The sequence below is a fragment of the Macaca thibetana genome, chromosome 19 (assembly GCF_024542745.1).
Source record: "Macaca thibetana thibetana isolate TM-01 chromosome 19, ASM2454274v1, whole genome shotgun sequence".
Classification (NCBI taxonomy): domain Eukaryota; kingdom Metazoa; phylum Chordata; class Mammalia; order Primates; family Cercopithecidae; genus Macaca; species Macaca thibetana.
The window spans coordinates 24,272,497-24,288,726 of record NC_065596.1 but is presented as its reverse complement, the minus strand read 5'-3'; the positions used below and the strand labels follow the sequence as shown (position 1 = coordinate 24,288,726).

The 16,230-nt window shown below is 53.4% G+C and overlaps 1 protein-coding gene across 1 annotated transcript in view; it reads left to right on the top strand.

Annotated features, from left to right (window-relative positions):
• The first annotated feature begins 1,842 nt into the window (after nucleotides 1-1,842).
• The window catches only part of PHLDB3 (pleckstrin homology like domain family B member 3), a 32,433-nt gene continuing 18,045 nt past the window's right edge, over nucleotides 1,843-16,230 (top strand). The window contains exons 1-9 of the mRNA XM_050771224.1: nucleotides 1,843-1,946; nucleotides 2,413-2,745; nucleotides 4,514-4,696; nucleotides 4,926-5,063; nucleotides 9,301-9,429; nucleotides 9,897-10,058; nucleotides 11,561-11,671; nucleotides 11,822-11,905; nucleotides 12,859-12,972. Of these exons, the coding sequence (XP_050627181.1) occupies nucleotides 2,530-2,745; nucleotides 4,514-4,696; nucleotides 4,926-5,063; nucleotides 9,301-9,429; nucleotides 9,897-10,058; nucleotides 11,561-11,671; nucleotides 11,822-11,905; nucleotides 12,859-12,972 (1,137 nt within the window). The 5' untranslated portion in view covers nucleotides 1,843-1,946; nucleotides 2,413-2,529. The remainder of the gene's footprint in view (nucleotides 1,947-2,412; nucleotides 2,746-4,513; nucleotides 4,697-4,925; nucleotides 5,064-9,300; nucleotides 9,430-9,896; nucleotides 10,059-11,560; nucleotides 11,672-11,821; nucleotides 11,906-12,858; nucleotides 12,973-16,230) is intronic.

Here is a 16,230-nt window from a genome sequence, read left to right as displayed (position 1 = left end):
TGGGCCGCAAGGGGTGGAGTTCTGGTTCTGTGGAGAGGCCAGGAGGTCCGGGGAGCCTGCAAGATTGTTTTTTTTTTTGAGATGGAGTCTCCCTCTGTTGCCCAGGCTGGAGTGCAGTAGCATGATCTTGGCTCACTGCAACCTCTGCCTCCCAGGTTCAAGCGATTTTCCTTCCTCAGCCTCCTGAGTAGCTGGGACTACAGGCACGTGCCACCACACTCGGCTAAGTTTTTTGTATTTTTAGTAGAGACAAGGTTTCACTGTGTTAGCCAGTATGATCTTGATCTCCTGACCTCGTGATCCACCTGCCTCGGCCTCTCAAAGTGCTGGGATTACAGGCGTGAGCCACCACGCCCGGCCTGGGAGCCCACAAGATTTCTAACTCACAAGATCAAAAACAAACATATCTGGGGCAGATCTTCTCATCACCTTGGATTAGAACACCGGCTTGCTTTTGAGCCACTTCCCACTTAGCCCTGGGGTAAGGTACTTCACTTCTCTAGGCCTCAGTTTTCTTATCTGTAAAATGGAAGGAATAATCATAGGGTGTTGTGATGCTCTGATGAGTCAATGTGTGTGAGTGCCTGGCACGTGGCCTATCAGTGTTCACCATTAAAGTTATTATCATTTAGAATGATCTTTCGGGTACTTCCTGGCTTGAAGTGACAGTATACACAATGGTTAAGAACATGGACTTTTGAGAGAATGAAGCCTGCATTTTACCGCTTGTAACACATGTAGATCTTGCCTACATTTTTTGTTGTTGTTGTTGTGAGATGGAGTCTTACTCTGTTGCCCAGGCTGGAGTGCAGTGGCACATTCAAGACTTACTGCAGTCTCGACCTCCTGGGCTCAAGAGATCCTCCTGCCTCAGCCTCTGCAGTAGCTGGGATGACAGGTGTGTGCCACCAGGTGTGGCATAATTTTTGTATTTTTAGTAGAGATAGGGTTTCTCCATGTTGCCCAGGCTGGCCTTGAACTCCTGGTCTCAAGCAAACCACGTGCCTCGGCTTCCCAAAGTGCTGGGATTACAGGCCTGAGCCTCTGTGCCCAGCCAACCTTGGGTGCATTTGTCCTCCTCAGCTTGTATCCCCAAGTATAAAATGAAGGTAGTAGGCCAGGCTCGGTGGCTCACGCCTGTAATCTCAACACTTTGGGAGGCTGAGGCAGGCAGGTTGTTTGAGCCGAGGAGTTCAAGAACAGTCTGGGCAACCTGGAGAAACCCAGTGTCTACTAAAAAAAAGAAATGGAGGTAGTAATGACTTTCTCACTGGGCAGCTTTGAGGGTGAAATTAAATGACCGGGTATAAAGTGTTTAGCACAGCTCTTGACTTCTAATCATCCCTTTTCATATACCAGTTATTTTCCTGTTTTTGCCCAGAGAGGAAAGGGTCTGGCTGAGACCTTTAACCTCCGCCCTCCACCCCGTAGCAAAGTGTTGGGGGGTGGCGGTATGCTTCCCTCAGTCTCTTGGCAGGTCTCTGACTCAGTTCAGGGCACCCCTTCCCCTTGTCCAGCTCCCCAAACCGGTCAGGGCCCTTCTGAAGGGCTCATTAGAGGGGAGACGTCCCCATCTCCATTCCTGCCTTCCTTTCTGAACTCCCAGGGTCTGGACATTAGAGAGGTGCCCACACAGCGGTGGCCAAGACTCCTCCAGTGGGGCAGGAATGAGGGGATCGAGGGAGACTGGGAGGTCGAGATGCTGAGTTCCACGAGGGTGGGGCCGGTGGGGCCGGGATGGCCGGATGCCGAAGCCGCGGGTGGGGCAAGCCCGTGGCTCCCTCCTCCCTCGGGAGCTGTTGGACCTGTTGTCCCCCACTCCACTTCCGGGCTGCTGGGGAGGGGGACGGGGCGGCCTCTCTCCTCCCTCTTCCCCTGCCACCTGTCTCATAGGCAGAAGCGGCTGTGCCCAGCGCGCAGAGCGGAGCGCGCCGAAGCCTGAGCTGGTGAGGGGGCCGAGGCTGTGGGGAGGTGGCGGTTGGACTTCGGAATCTCAAGGACTCCGACTCCTGGCTTGTTCAGAGAAGGGCATCCTGGGAGCCCCGACTCCTGGACCCCTGGGTGAGGCGGCATGGGCGCTGTTGCCCTGCACAGTGGGGTCGGGACTAAGACTACGGGGCTCTGGGAAGGACGGGGCGGGAGCCGAACTGCTGAGTCTCGGAGGGAGAAGATGGGTCGCTCTACGCGAGTCCAAGGGATTGTGGGGGGCCGCTGGGAGGGTACGAGGCCTGACACTTGGGAGATGAAGGAGGGGAGGCGGGGTCGAAGAGGCCAGTAGGGGGCGAGCTGCGACCCGGACTCAAATTCCGGTCCCGTCTCCGGGGGCGTGTTGCTTTGGAACCATCGAGCCCCGCCTCTGGAAACTTAAGGACACGCCTCCGTAACGCTCAGTTCAATCCTTTGAACTCTTAGGCCCCGCCTCCTGGGGGGGTCTCCGCGCCCCGGAGCAGACGCGAGCGGCGCTCAGCCCTCCTAGGCCCCGCCCCCGGAGCGCCTGGTCCCGCCCACCCCGCAGGAGCCCGAGCGGCCATGGGGACGCGGAGCAGCCCCGCCGAAGGGACCCCGCCGCCGCCGGTCCCGGAGTGCGACGTGGAGGTCCAGCCCCAGGGCTATCCCGAGGAGTCCCGGGAACAGGAGGCTCCCAAGGTACTGGCGGAACCTTCGAGCCGCGGAGGAGCTGAGAAGCAGGGGGAGGAAGAAGAAGAAGTGGGAGAAGGCAGCAGCACTGAGAGCAGCCGCGACGCGGTGAGGGGCCCGAGGGTATCAGCGCGGGGGGCCTGGACCGACGGGGACTCAAGCAGGTGGCCGGACAGGTAGACAGGTAGAGGAAAACCAGAAAGACACAGACCCGGAGACAGGGAGAGAGACCCAGTGATAACAGAGACTACTGAGAGACAGACACCAGGACACGCAGCCAGAGAGGCAGAGACACAGACAGACAGACAGAAACCAGATACATAACCAGATAGACAGAGCCACGGGGAGGCCCCAAGAACGGAGACAAGACCCAAACGGGCGACAGAGACAGAGAGACGGGTATAGAGGAACCAGATAGGTGGCTCACGCCTGTAATCCCAGCACTTGGGGAGGCCAAGGGGAGGATCGCTTAAGCCCAGGGGTTCGAGACACGTCTGGGTAACATAGCAAATCCCCGTCTCTAGAAAAAAATAGGAAATTGTCCAAGCGCGGTGCCGCGTGCCTGTAATCCCACTTGCTCGGGAGGCTGAGGCAGGAGGATCGCTTGAACCCAGGAGTTGTAGGCTGCGGTGAACTATGATTGCGCCACTGCACCCCAGCCTGGGACAGAGCAGAACCTATCTCTAAACATGAGAGAGAGAGAGAGAGAGAGAGAGAGAAACAGAGAGAGAGAGAGAAAGAAAGAAAGAGAGAGAGACAAAGAAAGAGAGACAAAGAAAGAGAGAAAGAGAGAGAGAGAGAGAGAGAGAGAGAGAGAGACCAGATAGACAGAGACTTAGAGACAGAGGGATCCAGACCCAGGAGAGACTACTGAACAGAGAGAACCAAATGAGTAAGAGATGCAGAGAGATCAAGAACCAGACAGAGACCCAGAGACACGGAGACTGAGAGACAAAGACCCAAAAAAGACAGAGACACAGTGAGACTAGAGACAGAGAGTCAGAGAGAGGGGAATCGAGACAGAGGGAAACCCAGAAATAAACGGCAGAGATGCTCAGAGAAACAAATAGAGAAAAACCTCGAGAGAGGGACATACTCCGAGGGAGAAAGATCTAGTGATTCAGAGGCAGTGGACAGATACCGAATCTGAGAGACTGGGGTCGGGTGGAGAGAGAGAGAGATAGATCCAGGCACTACGAGAAAGTGACGCCAAGAGAATAGGGCCTGGATAGAGAAAAGGAAACACCTTTCATAAGTCGGCTTTACATCCGCCCACCCTCCATAGGGTACTGCAAGCCTCTGTGGTCCGTGTGGTTGGGTGGTCACTGGACTTGTACCCTCCCCCACTCCGACCTTGAATACAGGAGGCTGAGGCCGGGCGCGGTGGCTCACGCCTGTAGTCGTAGCACTTTGGGAGGCCGAGGTGGGAGAATCGCTTGAACCTAGGAGTTCGAGACCAGCCTGGGCAACATAGCATGACCCCCTCTCTACCAAAAAATAAAAATAAATAAATAAATAAATAAAAGATCTTGGGGTGGTAGTGCGCGCCTGTAGTCACAGCTACCTAGGAGGCTGAGGCAGAAGGATCCCTTGAGCCCGGGAGGTCGATGCTGCAGTGAGCCGTAATCGCGCCACTGCACTCCAGCCAGTGAGACCCTATCTCAGGACAAAAAAACAAACAAACAAAAAAAAAAAAAAAAACAAAAAAAAAAAGAAAAGAAAGAAAGAAAAGAGCCTGCGACAGATTGTGGGAGTGGTGGTTGTGTTAGGTAAGTGGACTGAGACCCGCAGAGGGGGATGTTGGGTGGGGACCAGACCTACTTAGTGATTGCAGGGGGCGAGGCATCTCCACTTAACCACGCCCCCTCAACTTTAGCCCGAGGCTACGCCTCCGACAGCGACTGCGTCCACACCCGCCTCATCCACCTCTTCGGGGGAAGGGGTGCGAGGGGCGGCGCGGCGCCTGCGAGGACAGCAACTGGAGGCATTGACTCGCGTGGCCCTGATGGAGCAGCGAGTGAAGGAGCTACAGCGCCAGAGGAAGGAGCTAAGGATCGAGGTGAGGCTGCGGACCCCTTGGGAAGCCTGGCCCCAACTCAAGGGGAACCCGCAAAGCCGGACTCCCAGCCTTTTCCTCCGATGGGATCAGATTCTAGGCCCTCCGCTCTTCCTCCCTCCAAGTTCAGGTCCCTGGAGTCCATCCTTCCTTCGAATCCGGTAGTTAAGGCCCTGGGCCTCTTCCTTGGACCTAGGCGTCCGAGCCCCCAGCCCTGGCATTCTCTCCGCAGATGGAGGTGGAAGTGGCCTTGCTGCGGGGTGAGCTGGCTGGGGAGCGAGTGGCCGCTCGCCGGGAGGAGGAGCAGCTGCGGGAGCTGCTGGGGCAGCAGGCGGCCTCCGAGCAGCGCGGCCGCCAGCAGCGGGAACAGGTCTGTTTGGCTCACAGGGTCTTCAGCAGCAGCGTCCTTCCTGGTCCATGGATGTTGGTGTGCTCCTAGCCACCTGCGCCCCGGGGTTGTCCCCATTCCCCAAAGGAAGACATTTGGGCTTCCGAGAGAGTGAGGGGCAGATGCCCCTCCTGGTTTTCCTCCTCCCTCCCTGGGCGTGATTTTTGGGGTTCTTCCTTCGTCCCCTGTCCGTTTGCTATTTAAATGTGAGTGTGTGTGTGAAAAATTCCAAACCGGCCGGAAGCGGAGGCTCACGCCTGTAATCATAGCACTTTGGGAGGCCAAGGCGGGCTGATTGCCTGAGTTCAGGAGTTCGAGACCAGCCTGGGCAACATGGCGAAACCTCGTCTCTGCTTAAAAATACAAAAATTAGCAGGGCGTGGTGGCGAGTGCCTGTAGTCCCAGCTACTTGGGAGGCTGAGGCAGAAGAATCGCTTGAATCCGGGAGATGGAGATTGCAGTGAGCCAAAATTGCACCATTGCACTCCAGCAGCCTGGGCAACAAGAACGAGAAAAAAAAAAAAAAAAAAAAAAAAAAAAAGAAAGAAAGAAAGAGAAAACTTCCAAACCCACAATAGTCAGGCAGCTCCCATGTCCTGTGCCCACCAGCTTCAGCAATGATTAATATTCTTACATTCTCCTTTCATTATCTCCCATTTGTTTCCATCCCCAGTTTTAAAAGCCAATTCCAGACATCATGTGGCCTGTACATATGTTTACAGTGTATCAGTGACAGATAAGAAATCCTTTTTGGCTAGGCAAGGTGGCTCACACCTGTAATCCCAGTACTTGGGAGATGGCGGGGCACGGTGGGAGGATCGCTTGAGCCCAAGACTGTGAGACCAGCCTGGCAACATAATGAGACACTGTTTCTGTGAAAAATAAAAATACAATTAACCAGGCATGGTGGCATGTGCCTGTGGCCTCAGACTCAGAAGAGTGAGGTGGGAGGATCAATTGAGCCCAGAAGGTAGAGGCCGCAGTGAGCTGTGATCACAACACTGCACTCCAACCTGGATGACAGAGCAAGACCGTGTCTCCAAAAAAAAAACAAAACAAAACAAAACAAAAACACTAATAAGTTCTTAGTATTGTTTTATTTCTGGTTAGTTTTTGTGTTTCCCAGAGTCTCAAAATGCCAGTTAACAGGTAGCTTGTTTGAATGAAGTCCCCAAAGGTCAGTGTGATTGGTTGATATGTCTTCCCTGTTGTTTTATCTCTGGTGGTTCCCACCCACTGTGTCTTCCCCATATTGTTTATTAGAAAAACCCAGTCTTCTGTCCCACAGGCAGAGCATGGCCAATTGCATGCCTGTGGTGCCCTTGATGCCTCTGTTTCTGCAAGCAAGTGTTGGTTAGAGGGAGAAGTTTGATCATATTCAGAAGTGCTTTAGTGCTTCCTGAGCCGGTGTCAGGAACCTCATCTCTGGTTGTCCAGACCTCATGAGGTCACCCTGGTCTCTCTCTCTTTTTTTTTTTCGTGAGATAGAGTTTCGCTCTTGTCACCCAGGCTGGAGTACAATGGCGTGATCTTGGCTCATCGCAACCGCCGCCTCCCAGGTTCAAGCGATTCCCCTGCCTCAGCCTCCCCAGTAGCTGGGATTACAGGCATGCGCCACCATGTCTGGCTAATTTTGTATTTTTAGTAGAGATGGGGTTTCTCCATGTTGGTCAGGCTGGTCTCGAACTCTTGACCTCAGGTGATCTGCCTGCCTTGGCCTCCCAAAGTGCTGGGATTACAGGCATGAGCCACTGCAGTTCAAGGCCATCCTGACCAACATGATGAAACCCCATCTCTACTAAAAATACAAAAAATTAGCCGGGTGTGGTGGTAGGCACCTGTAATCCCAGCTATTTGGGAGGCTGAGGCAGGAGAATCGCTTGAACCTGGGAGGTGGAGGTTGCAGCTCCCAGGAGCCGAGATCACAGCACTGCCCTCCAGCCTGGGCAACAAGAGCAAAACTCCATCTCAAAAAAAAAACTTCTATCTGAAGATTGTAACATCATCAGCGGTCATTACTTGGGTTGGTTACCATTATAGGTTGGAAAATGGTGACTTGTGATTTTGTCAGTTTTTTATTTGCAAGTGTTGTGTATGTTGGAATTTTCTGAGGCTGGGTCCTGGGCCCTCATTTATCCTCAAAGATCACGTATTTCTCCCAGGCCTTCTCTCCAAAGAGAGAAATGTACCCTTTTTCCTAGGGTACTGGCTACTAGGTACTCCTTTCTCACCCAGATCCAGAAATCTCAGTTGCAGCCCCTCCTCCCTCTGTCCCAGGAGTCCAGGCCCCCAGCTCCTCCTCCCTCAAACCCAGGAGTCCAGACCCCCAGCTCCTCCTTCCTTAGATCCAGGAATCCAGGCCCCAGCCCCTCCTCCCTCTGACCCAGGAGTCTGGCTGCTTCTCATTCACCATATCCAAAGATGACCTCAGCAACTCCCTTCTCCACACTGTTTGTCTTGCTGTCCCTTTGGTCACCAGGCCAGAGTCCTGGACTTTGCCCTGCACACTTCCCTATCTCTCACCTCCAAGCCCATCAGCCACCATGTCCTATCCATTCTGCTTCCTGATCTTCTCTGTCTAGTCCATCTATTTTTCAGCCCTACCACCCAGGCCCCAGCTTAGGTCTCACCCTCACTGCTTGGAGGACTCCCGAGGGAGCTGCTCTCCACCTCTCTAACCCACCTCCCTGAGAGATGATTCCTAGTTCCTACTCCATCCTTTCAGTCCTTCTGAGGTTCCCCATATCCCCAGGTTGACCAAACCCCCCGTGAGCGGACGAGCTGGCCTTCCCACTATCCTCTCCCACCACATTCTTCCCACCATGTTCTTCCCACCACCACATCCTCTTCCTCCCTGGCTGGAGTTTGTCCCCCAGACTTCTTGTACTTTTCAACTTTCATGCATTTGTGCCAAGCTGTTTCCTCTGCCCAAAATGCTCTTCTAGCTCCTTTTATTTTCCCAGATCCAAATGCTCCCTGATTGTTTTGTTTTATTTCATTTTTGAGACAGGATCTCAGTCTGTCACCCAGGCTGGAGTGCAGGCTGCAGCCTCAACCTTTGGCTGACATTGTTCCTCATTCTAGGTTCCCACAGTCTCTGGATTTTACTGCCCCAATCTTTCCAGCTGGCTGTGGTCCCACCTGGAGGGCAGGGCCCAGATACAATCCACTTCTGCATCCACCGTATCACATAGCAAGAATATGTTTTGCATTCATTTCTTTTCTCTCTTTTTCCCTTCCTTCCTTCCCCCCTTTCTCTCTTTCTTTTCTTTCTCTCTCCTTTCTTTCTCTCTCACTTTCTTTTTTTTTTTTTGAGACGGAGTCTCGCTCTGTTGCCCAGGCTGGAGTGCAGTGGCACGATCTTGGCTCACTGCAAGCTCCGCCTCCTGGGTTCACACCATTCTCCTGCCTCAGCCTCCGGAGTAGCTGGGACTACAGGCGCCCACCACCACTCCCCGCTAATTTTTTGTATTTTTCGTAGAGACGGGGTTTCACCATGTTAGCCAGGATGGTCTCGATATCCTGACCTTGTGATCCGCCCGCCTCGGCCTCCCAGAGTGCTGGGATTACAGGCGTGAACCACCGCGCCCGGCCTCTCCCTTCCCCTTCCCCTTCCCCTTCCCCTTCCCCTTCCCCTTCCCCTTCCCCTTCCCCCCTTCCCCCTTCCCCTTCCCTCCTTCCTTCCTTTTTCTTTCTCCTCCTTTCCTTTCTTTTTCTTTCTTTTTCTCTTCCTTCTCTTCTCTTCTTTCTCTTCTTTTCTGAGACAGGGTCTCCCTCTGTCACCCTGACTGGAACAGTGATGCAAACATAGCTCCCTGCAGCCTCAATCTCCCTGGCTCCAGGAATCCTCCCACCTCAGCCTCCTGAGTAGCTGGAACTACAGGCATGCACTAACACACTCCACTAATTTTTTTGTTTTTTGTAGAGATTGGCTCCCCCTATGTTGCCCAGGCTAATCTCAAACACCTGGGCTCAAGAGAGCTTCCTGCCTTGGCCTCCCAAAGTGCTAGGATTACAGGTGTGAGCCACCGCACCTGGCCTCATTCATTTCTTTAAAATCTTGGCTCTGACTGTGAGGCAGGCCTGCATAGGAGTGAATCACATAGTTGAATTCCCTGCCTTTGTAAAGCTGACACCCCAGGCAGGCTCTGAGATGTGGCCGGCCGCTGCTTCCCCCTCTACGCTCAAGCTGAGGCTGAGAACCTGGTTGTTCTTTCAGGAACAGAGGCGGCTGAGCCAGGAACGGGATCGCCTAGAGGGTCTTCGCCAGAGACTCCGGGAGGCCCAGGGACAGCTCGACTCCAAGCCAGAGGACCAGCGCGAGCGGCTTCTGCAGCGTGTGCAGGAGGTAATGGCCCTCTGGTTCTATCTTTTTTGTTTTTGAGACAGAGTCTTGCCCCATTGCCCAAGCTGGAGTGCAGTGGTGCGATCTCGGCTCACTGCAACCTCCGCCTTCCAGGTTCAAGCGATTCTCCCAACTCAGCCTCTCGTGTAGCTGGGACTACAGGTGCGCACCACCACACCTGGCTAATTTTTGAAATTTTAGTAGAGACAGGGTTTCACTGTGTTGGCCAGGCTGGTCTCGAACTCCTGACAGGTGATCCACCTGCCTCAGCCTTCCAGAGTGCTGGGATTACAGGTGTGAGCCACTGTGCCCAGCTGGCCCTCTGGTTTTTAGCCCCCTCCTCCCCCAGGACCCAGGAATCCGGGTCTTCAGTCACCTTATTCCTCTGACCAGGAGTCCCAGCCCCAGCACCCTACTCCCCGGGGCGCTAGGGATCCAGACCTCCAGCCTTTTTGTGTTCCGACCTATAGATGAGGGAACAACTGGATGTGGCCCAACGCGCCTATGAGGACCTGGAGTTCCAGCAACTGGAGCGGGAGAGCCGGCAGGAGGAGGAGGATCGGGACCGCCCTGGGCCCCAGGCGCCAGACCCCAAGGTCCAGGAACTTCAGGCCAGCACGGCGCAGCACAGAGTGAGTCATGCCCGACCAGCGCTGCCCCCTTTGCTGCTCCTCTCTGTCTCCCCTGCTCTGTGTCTGCCTTTTTCTCTGTCCTCGTTTCCTACCTGTCATGTTCTTCTGAATAGTAACAACAAGAGCTGGTACTGATGAAACATTTACTATGTGCCAGATATGGTCCTGAATGTTTCATGAGCATTTCCTCATTGAATCCTTACAACAAACCTATTGAGGCAAGTCCTAGTACGTTGTTTTTTTTTTTTTTTCCATGTTATAAATAAAGAAGCTGAAGGTCAAGATGCTTAAGTAATCTTTTCAAAGTTTCTTTAGTAAGGGATAGAGCCAGGAGTTTTTTATTTTTATTTTTTGAGATAGGGTCTCACTTTGTCACCCAGGCTGGAGTGCAGTGACATGTTCACAGCTCACTGCAGCCTCGACCTCCTGTGCTTAAGCGATCCTCCCACCTCAGCCTCTCGAGTAGCTGGGACCACAGGTACGAGCCCCCACACCTGGATAAGTTTTGTATTTTTAGTAGAGATGGGGTTTCACCTGGTCTCAAACTCTTGGGCTTAAGCAATCCTCCCACCTTGGCCTCTCAAGGTGCTGGGATTACAGGCATGAGCCACCGTGCCTCGCCACAGCCAGGATTTGAACAAACTTGGTATTCACCACCACATTCTTTGCCTCTGTTCCAAAAAGATGCTCCATAGATCCCTCCTGGGAGCTTCACATTCAAGGGTCTGACTTGTCAGACCCTTGGGAAAAAAATGGGCATGTTTGACCATATTTAACACAGAGTTTCCCAAAGTTTTGGATTAGAAAGCTCGACCGGGCTCAGTGGCTCACACCTGTAGTCTCAGCACTTTGGGAGGCTGAGGCAGGCAGATCACCTGAGGTTGGGAGTTCGAGACCAGCCTGACCAACATGGAGAAAGCCCGTCTCTATTAAAAATACAAAATTAGCCGAGCGTGGTGGCGCATGCCTGTAATCCCAGCTACTTGGGAGGCTGAGGCAGGAGAATTGCTTGAATCTGGGAGGCAGAGGTGGCGGTGAGCCGAGATTGAGCCATCGCACTTCAGCCTGGGCAACAAGAGCGAAACTGCGTCTCAAAAAAAAAAAAAAAGCTCTTCTGTGGGTTTCCTTTCCCCATCTGTTTCTGGATCTTTTTCCTGTCTCACTGGCTTTTCCTTTGTCTCGGGTTGTCTCTATTTGTCTCTGTTCTATTTCTAGCTTTTCTTTTCCCTGAATCTTTGTCTACATCTCTGTCTTTTGGGGCCTGTCTTGGTTGCTGTTCTCTCTGTCCATCCCTTTCTCTTCATCTTTCCCAGATCTCTTCTGGACCCTCAAAAGGGAAGAGGGTCCAGGGAGCTGAACGCTGGGTCCCCAGCCCTGGATGCTCCGATCCCGTGGTCTCTGGGAGGGGCTGGAGCAAACCCCAGCCCTCCAGGCAGACATGGTTCTGTGGGAGGGTGGCTGGGGCCTTGGCAGATGAGTAACCGGGACAGGGTGCTCTGCAGCGCCGAATCCGGGTCCTGGAAGAGCAGCTCAAGTCACTGGGGGAACAGATGGCAGCCGAGAGCCGGGGGCTGAGCCGGAAGAAGGAGGAGGCCCTTCAGGCCCTGTCACAGGTGAGCTCCCTGGCACCTGCCCTACCATCCTCACTTCCCCCTGGGGCACCCCACCACCTCCCCGCACCCCGGATGTCTCCTGACATTAGGGAAAGCAGCTAGGACAGCCCATTCTGACTTTGACACGTAGCTGTCCATATCTTCTGGTAGGAACGGAGCCGGCTGCTCGAGCTCAATTGCCTTCAGGGAACACCTGGCGGGGACTTCTCTGAGCCCAACCCAGCCCTCACTAAGGTATGGGGATTTTGTATGCCTCTCGGTCCCTCCTCCCTCAGACTGGAAAGTCCAGGCCCCAGCTCCTCCCTCAGACCCAGGAGTCCAGACCCTAGCCCCTCCTCCCTCAGATCAGGGGTCCTGCCCTGAGCCCCCTCCTCCCTCAGACCCAGGAGTCCAGGCCCCAGCCCCTCCTCCCTCAGACCCAGGAGTCCAGGCCCCAGTCCCTCCTCCCTAAGACCCTGGAGTCCAGGCCCCCAGCCCCTCCTCCTTCAGACCCAGGAGTCCAGGCCCCCAGCCCCTCCTCCCTCAGACCCAGGAGTCCAGGCCCCCAGCCCCTCCTCCCTCAGACCCAGGAGTCCAAGCCCCCAGCCCCTCCTCCCTCAGACCCAGGAGTCCAGGCCCCCAGCCGCTCCTCCCTCAGACCCAGGAGTCCAGGCCCCCAGCCCCTCCTCCCTCAGACCCAGGAGTCCAGGCCCCCAGCCCCTCCTCCCTCAGACCCAGGAGTCCAGGCCCCCAGCCCCTCCTCCCTCAGACCCAGGAGTCCAGGCCCCCAGCCCCTCCTCCCTCAGACCCCGGAGTCCAGGCCCCCAGCCCTCCTCCCTCAGACCCAGGAGTCCAGGCCCCCAGCCGCTCCTCCCTCAGACCCAGGAGTCCAGGCCCCCAGCCCCTCTTCCCTCAGACCCCGGAGTCCAGGCCCCCAGCCTTCCTCCCTCAGACCCAGGAGTCCAGGCCCCCAGCCTTCCTCCCTCAGACCCAGGAGTCCAGGCCCCCAGCCCCTTCTCAGGGAGCCAGCAGTCTCTGCCCACAGCCCTATGCTGAGAGACTGGACACTAAGGACCACATTCCATCTCTCCTTAGTTTTTCTTTCTGAGAAATGGGTGGCACTAGAGGCATGGGCCAGAGCGTGTGGGAACTCATGGTTGCTCTGGGGTCCCTCCTGCTCCCACGAACTTTTACCCCCTCTCCTGCAGCTGCTGTTCACCCAGAAGACAGACCACCAGCTACTGGTGCTCCAGGACCCCGCGGCCCACTCCGCTGCCACCCCTACTTCTTCTTGCCTCTTCTCTGTCCACAGCTCCCTGCAGGTACCTCCCCCACTGCCTCTGTTTCCCCATATGTCTTATTGGTCAGCGGGGAGGGAGGGGCTAGGAGCAGAGTCCCCAAACTGGGGTCTCCAGAACTTCCACTCTGATTTTCTATATGGGGGTGGGGGGATAGGAAAGGCTGGCCAAGAGGATATTCCTATGACTCCAGCTTTATTATTATTTTTTTTTTCTGCGTAACACCCACCCCTGCCCTGGTGAAATGGGAACATGTGCACCCAGGAGTAGACTTTAAAAGCAACCGAACAGTGTATTTTAATAAGAAGGTCTCCCCTTCTCAGAAGTAATGCAGCTACTTGTGTTTTGAGAATCCTTCTAGACTTCCTTAAAACTGTGGGGATCGGGGGGCAGCTCATTAACAGTTACAACAGACGGCCAGCACGGTGGCTCATGCCTGTAATCCCAGCACTTTGGGAGGGCAAGGTGGGCGGATAGCCTGAGGTCAGGAGTTCGAGACCAGCCTGGCCAGGATGGTGAAATCCCATCTCTACCAAAAATACAAAAATTAGCCCGGCATGGTGATGTGAGGCTGAGGCACGAGAATCACTTGAACCTGAGAAGGCAGAGGTTGCAGTGAGCCGAGATTAGGCCACTGTACTCCAGCCTGGGCGACAGAGTGAGACTTTGTCTCAAAAAAAAAAAAAAAATCCCTAATCTAAAATGCTCGAAAATCTGAAACTCTTTGAGTGCCTACATGACGCTCCAAGGAAATGCACATTGGAGCAGTTTGGGTTTCAGAGTTTTAGGTTACAGATGCTCAACCCAAATATTCCAAAATCTGAAAGAAAATCCCAAATCTGAAACCTTTCTGGTCCCAAGTATTTCCGAGAAGGGATATTCAACCCGTCCTTTTGAAAAAGATGTGTATTAGCTACTAGTTGGCTTTTCTTTTTAAAAATGATATATTTTGAACATATTTATGGGGTACATATGATGTTACATGCATAGAATGCATAATAAATCAGGGTATTTGGGGTATCCATCTCAAGTATTTATCACTTCTGTATGTTGAGAACATTTCAAGTCCTCTTCTAGAATTTTTTTTTTTTTTTTTTTTTTTGACAGAGTCTCACTCTGTTGCCCAGGCTGGAGTGCAATGGTGGGATCACAGCTCACTGCAGCCTCAACCTACCAGGCTCAGGTGATCCTCCCTGAGTAGCTGGGACCACAGGCACGCACCATGTACAACCACACACCACCTTGCACCACCACACACAACCACCCACCACCACGCACAACCACGCACCACCACACCTCATGCACCACACACAGCCACGCATCACCACGCACCGCCATGCACCGCCACACACAACCATGCACCGCCACACACAACCGCGCATCGCCACGCACCGCCATGCACCGCCATGCACCACCACGCACAACCACGCACAAGCACGCACCACCAAGCACAGCTGATTTTTGAAGTTATTTTGGTACAGATGAGGTCTCCCTATGTTGCCCAAGCTGGTCTTGAACCCTTGGGCTCAAGTGGTCCTCCTGCTTTAGCCTCCCAAATTGCTGGGGTTACAGGCATGAGCCACCATGCATGGGCCCAATTTGTAGCAATAGGGTCTCACTGGCTTTTATTTATTTATTTATTTGTTTGAGACAGAGTTTCACTCTTGTTGATCAGGCTGGAGTACAATGATGTGATCTCAACTCACTGCAACCTCCGCCTCCTGGGTTCAAGTGATTCTCTAGCCTCAGCCTCCTGAGTAGCTGGGATTATAGGCGTGTGCTACCACACCTGGCTAATTTTTGTATTTTTAATAGAAATGGGGTTTTGCCATGTTGGCCAGGCTGGTCTTGAACTCCTGACCTCAGGTGATCTGCCTGCCTTGGCCTCCCAAAGTGCTGGGATTACAGGTGTGATCCACTATGCCTGGCCCACAGGTTTTTATTTTTTGACTTAACTCTATCTTGGAGATTGTTTTATATTGATATATTTAGAGTTGCCTCATTTTTAATGACTTTACAATAATAATAATAATATTAACAAAAGCAATAATAATAACAATGGTTTTATTGAGTCATTATAGTGTGCAAGGCGTGGTTGCAAATGCTTCATGCTGATTGGCTTACTGATTTGTCTTTGCAACAAATCTGTGAGCTAGGTTCTTGTTTCCATGGCAAAAACACCATGACAGAGAGGTTAAGTTGTTTAACCAGCTAGTATGTGGAAGAGCTGGGATTTGAACCCAGGAACTCTGTGTTCAGAACCTAGGTTCTTTTTCCCTTTTTTTTTTTTTTTGAGATAGGGTCTGCCTCTGTCACCCAGGCCAGAGTGCAGTGACATGATCTGCCTCCCAGGCTCAAGCCATCCCACACCTTAGCCTCTGGAGTAGCTGGGACTACAGCCACCACACCCAGCTGATTTGTGTATGTGTGTGTGTAGAGACGGGGTTTTGCCATGTTGCCCAAGCTGGTCTTGAACTCCTGAGCTCAAGCAATCTTCCTGCCTCAGCCTCCCAAAGTGCTGGGATTACAGGTGTGAGCCACCACGCCCAACCTCCTAGAGCCTAGGTTCTTAATCACTCTGGGCTTGACATTCCACTGTGGGGACATGGAACAGCCCTCCCTCTGCAAGTTGTGATTTGAGGTTTTTATCAACTTTAAGCAATGCTGTTAAGAATACGAGTGTGTGGGCCGGGCATGGTGGCTCATGCCTATAATCCCAGCACTTTGGGAGGCTGAGGCGGGTGGATCACCTGAGGTCAGGAGTTTGAGACCTGGGCGACAGAGTAAGACTGTGTCTCAAAAATAAATAAATAAATAAATAATAACAGTGTGCGGCAGCTCATGCCTGTAATCCAGCACTTTCAGAGGCTGAGGTGGGTGGATCCCTTGAGGTCAGGAGTTCAAAACCAGCCTGGCCAACTTGGTGAAACCCCATCTCTACTAAAAATACAAAAAATTGGCTGGGCGCGGTGGCTCACGCCTGTAATCCCAGCACTTTGGGAGGCTGAGACAGGCGGATCACAAGGTCAGGAGTTCGAGACCAGCCTGGCCAACATGGTGAAACCCTGTTTCTACTAAAAATACAAAAATTAGCGAGGTGTGGCGCACATCTGTAGTCCCAGCTACTCAGGAGGCTGAGGCAGGAGAATTGCTTGAACCCAGGAGGTGCAGGTTGCAGTGAGCCGAGATCATGCCACTGCACTCCAGCCTGGGTGACGGAGTTAGGCTTTGTTTAAAAAAAAAAAAAAAAAAAAAATCAGCTGGGTGTGCTGGTGCATGTCT